The sequence below is a fragment of the Cucurbita moschata genome, unplaced genomic scaffold (genome assembly GCF_002738365.1).
Source record: "Cucurbita moschata cultivar Rifu unplaced genomic scaffold, Cmos_1.0 Cmo_Scf00021, whole genome shotgun sequence".
Lineage (NCBI taxonomy): Eukaryota > Viridiplantae > Streptophyta > Magnoliopsida > Cucurbitales > Cucurbitaceae > Cucurbita > Cucurbita moschata.
Genome location: NW_019268537.1, coordinates 933558 through 937381, shown reverse-complemented (window position 1 = coordinate 937381; position 3824 = coordinate 933558). Strand labels below are relative to the sequence as shown.

At 33.1% G+C, this 3824-nt stretch overlaps 1 protein-coding gene across 1 annotated transcript in view; it reads right to left on the bottom strand.

Annotated features, from left to right (window-relative positions):
* Positions 1-1928, bottom strand: part of LOC111458120 (myosin-1-like) — a 13515-nt gene extending 11587 nt beyond the window's left edge. The window contains exons 1-2 of the mRNA XM_023100589.1: positions 1542-1928; positions 504-888 (exon numbers count right to left, since the gene is read on the bottom strand). Coding sequence (XP_022956357.1) covers positions 504-884 — 381 coding nt within the window. The 5' untranslated portion in view covers positions 885-888; positions 1542-1928. The remainder of the gene's footprint in view (positions 1-503; positions 889-1541) is intronic.
* Positions 1929-3824: the final 1896 nt, after the last annotated feature.

Sequence of the window (3824 nt, the reverse complement as noted above, 5' to 3'; positions counted from 1 at the left end):
TTTTTTTTTTTTTTTTTTTTTTTTTTTTTTTTTTTTTTTTTTTTTTTTTTTTTTTTTTTTTTTTTTTTTTTTTTTTTTTTTTTTTTTTGCTTTTGGCATATCCATTGCAAATTTATGAAATAAAATGTCAGAAGCACAATGAAAATGTATATTATATGAGATGCATGAAGAAAACAGAAGCTAATAATGCTTGAACTACCAAATACGGATGAATTTTAAGTGCATTTTCTGAAAGAGTGATCTAAGTTGGAACTTGACAATAGTCAGTAAAATGTAAATGAGTGGCGAAGATACATAGCAATGCAATTCTTATTGCTCGAAACAGCTTTGTTGTAGGGCCAAGGGAACATCGATAATAGAAATGGGTAGGTAACAAAAGGTTCAGAAGAAAATAATACAAAACAGAAACTGAAAGTTGTGGTGAACTAAAAAAAAAAAAAACTCAGATGCCATTATCCTGTGATTAAAATAGATTGAAACAAGTAATATATGGCCCAAAATACCTTCCTTGGCGTGTAGGAGGATGTATCACCCCACCTGCGTTCACTCTGTGAAGCCGACATTGAAGGTGAAGGAAAAGGCATAAAACCATCTTCTCCATCATCCACGATGGGTCTTTCTTCCACTAATGTAATATTGTAACTATATGGTGAGTCCTCATTCAGCTCATCAATATTGTTCATACTGTATTGAAGTCGATTGACGCCATCATCTCTGGCAACACCATTTTCGCCATCAACTATCGATCTACCTTCCATGTTTTTCACATTCTGCTTGTACGGCTCTTCCAAAGTTTCAGCAGTTCGCGGAATCATGAACCGAGAATTAACTGGCATGGATTTCGTAGCTTGCAATGAAGGCATCACCTGGGATTTCCGAGACATAGTCCTGAAAATTTATGCATAATGGCATACTGAGCATTGGCAGGTAGCATATCTTATGGGTATCACTATTGGGATAAAAAAACCACTTTACAACCAAAAAAGAGTCTAATCAAACTTCAATAAGGTCCCACGCGAACGACTCATCTGACGAACAAAATGGCGGGGACCATGCTCTAAGATTAAGATGCAGATTCAACTGATCCTGGTTAGTAGGCCACCATTGACAAGTTCAACACCAAGAAAAGCCTCAATTCTGAAATACCCTAAGCTAATAAAGAAAGCAATAAAGTTGGTTCGAATCAATTGTTGAGATAAGACTCTGCTTTAACCCATGAACTACGAAATAATATCTCCTCGATCTGTAAGCTACATTCCTTAAAAGCTAACCACTCATCAGAGTTAGAACTGCTTCTTCAAGGGATCTTTCAGTCCAATCCACCCTTTGGGAGCTAAAGTAGATCAACAAACAACATACACAACTAATAACATTAAAAACGAGTTCTACCAAACTTCAGCAAACAGAAAGAAAAAAAAATGAACAACATAATCAAAAGGAAGAACATCAACATGAACCAGCACTCATTTGATTTGTTTCCTCTGCAACCTACTCATGGCCAAGCCGATACTAACGCATTGATCTAAAATTCATCCTCTTACCTCTACAGAGCTGAAAAGGCAACAGGAGCAACTCCTCCGAGAAGATTGGAGGCAAGATCGAGTTCCTAGAACTAACAAACGAGAAATCTGGTCAGAGCCTGAAAGAAATGAGAATTCAAACAAAAGAAGCTCGGGAATCCGATGCAGGCAGGTGGAAGACTAGTGTGAATGGAGAGATTGCTTCCAATGCAGGTTCAGGGAAACCTAGAAGCCATAGCCACAAAGATGTAAGGTTAATGGAGGAGAGAAATCAAGGCGTTGGGGTTGTGAGAGGAGGTTGTTTGGATTGGGAGAAAGTTGAACTGAAAAATGGAAAAGAAAATCCAAAGCGTGTAGAGATGGAGAGCAGCTTTTGCTTTGTTATTTTCCTCTGCTCCACAGACAAATTTACATTTTCTTTTTTCTTTTTTTTTTAACACAAAAAAAAAACCATTAAATTTGAATTTGAATTTGTATTTAATTTTCCATGCCCAATAGAAATTTTAAGGCTTTGGATTTTTTCTTTGTGTCGGAGGAAATTTTATCCCATTGACGATTTTGCCCTCCCAACTTTTACGAATGCCCATTCGTGCCCATTGACTAGATCTCCAAGGATATTGGTCCAAGACCGGATTTTAAATTATTTATTTAAATTTTAGCGCGCGAGTAATATAATTTTGATTAAAGTAACGTATACTATTTTCTTTTTGTTAGAAGTAAATAAAATTTATTTATTAATTATCATTTTAGGTATATAATTTTATTTTATTTTTAATTTAGCTACAAAACTTTTATGTTTTTTTAGTATAACACGTCAGTACTAGAATTTAGTTAGGATTAATGCTCCTTTATTTTAGATAAATCTCACTAATTATTTTTAAACAGTTCAAAAATATTTAGATTAATTTAATAGTTGATGACAAGTAAAAAAAAATATTTAATTATTAGTATGAACGTTCAGGCTCTAATAATTGAACCTATATTTTATTTATTGTAAACTTACAATTTTTTAATTTATTTTTGGGAAATAATTAAATGTCTATTTTTTTATAACCACTCTTAAATTATTTGTTGATGAATTATTATCGCATACCAACTCATTAACCTTTATTAAATTTTAAGAAATGTTTTATGAATTTTTTTTTTCAAATGCCAAAATTAATATTTACCTAACTTATTTATTTTTTTAGGGACGTGACATATTTGTTAAATATTTTATATAAAATTAACAAATAATATATAGCAAGATTTATTTGGAATATTATAAGAAAAGTTTATAAGCTAACGTGGGATTATAAATCAAATGATTTAATAAAATTTTGGTAACGAGTTGACGATTGAATAATTGTCACATAGACAATATATTTTTGGTGATTTAAAAATATGCAAAAATTGATACATAAAATTAATTTAAATGTTTAAATTTTTATAGAATAATTGTAAAAGTTTACATGCGGTAAGCGTTTAGAATTGCATTGGCAGAAATTAATAGTTTAAACGAAGAATTAAATGAGGGGCAAAATGGTCATTTCGGTCAATAAAAATCGTCTTATTATTCTTCACTTTGATGAAGAGAAGCGGGCAATAAGGGAGGGAAGCGGAAATCAAGGACGAAACGTCGGCGTTTAGTAATGGCGGCAGATGGTTTAAAATTAAAGCCAATACCCTTGTGGGTACACATGACTTAGCGTGAAAGCGGGTGCAGATGATTATACCTCCCACTGACCAGGCAACCCATATGAATGGACTCTACTAATGCAGTGTTCGTAAAGCGTCACTGATTTATGTCTCTTTTTCTTTAATTGTCAGTTTCCGACGTGTCACGATGACGTGTCCCCTTCTCCGACTATCATAGCCTCCAAATCACTCCCCTGGTCCCACACGTACAAAAGTTGTATTTTGTTATATAATATAATACCCACACTCGTATACTTTAGGGATTTAATTAAATTATATATTATTTTTAAAATTTATGATATTTATTTTTAGGTTTTTAAATAATGGCCATGCTTATATTTGATAATAGTAACTTATAATAAAGTGAATTCGGTTAAAATGATAAAAAATTATGCTGTCCCGATGTATTAAAAAGTCGGGCTTTAATGCCATTTGTAACAACTCAAGTCCGCCGCTAGCGGACACTGTCTATTATGGTCTATTATGTATTGTCGTCAACCTTACAGTTCTAAAACACGTGTACTAGGGAGAGGTTTCCACACCCTTATAATTTCTTTCCCTTTGCAATCGACGTGGGATCCCACAATTAGGAGGCTAACGGTAATACATAACGAGTCAAAACGAATA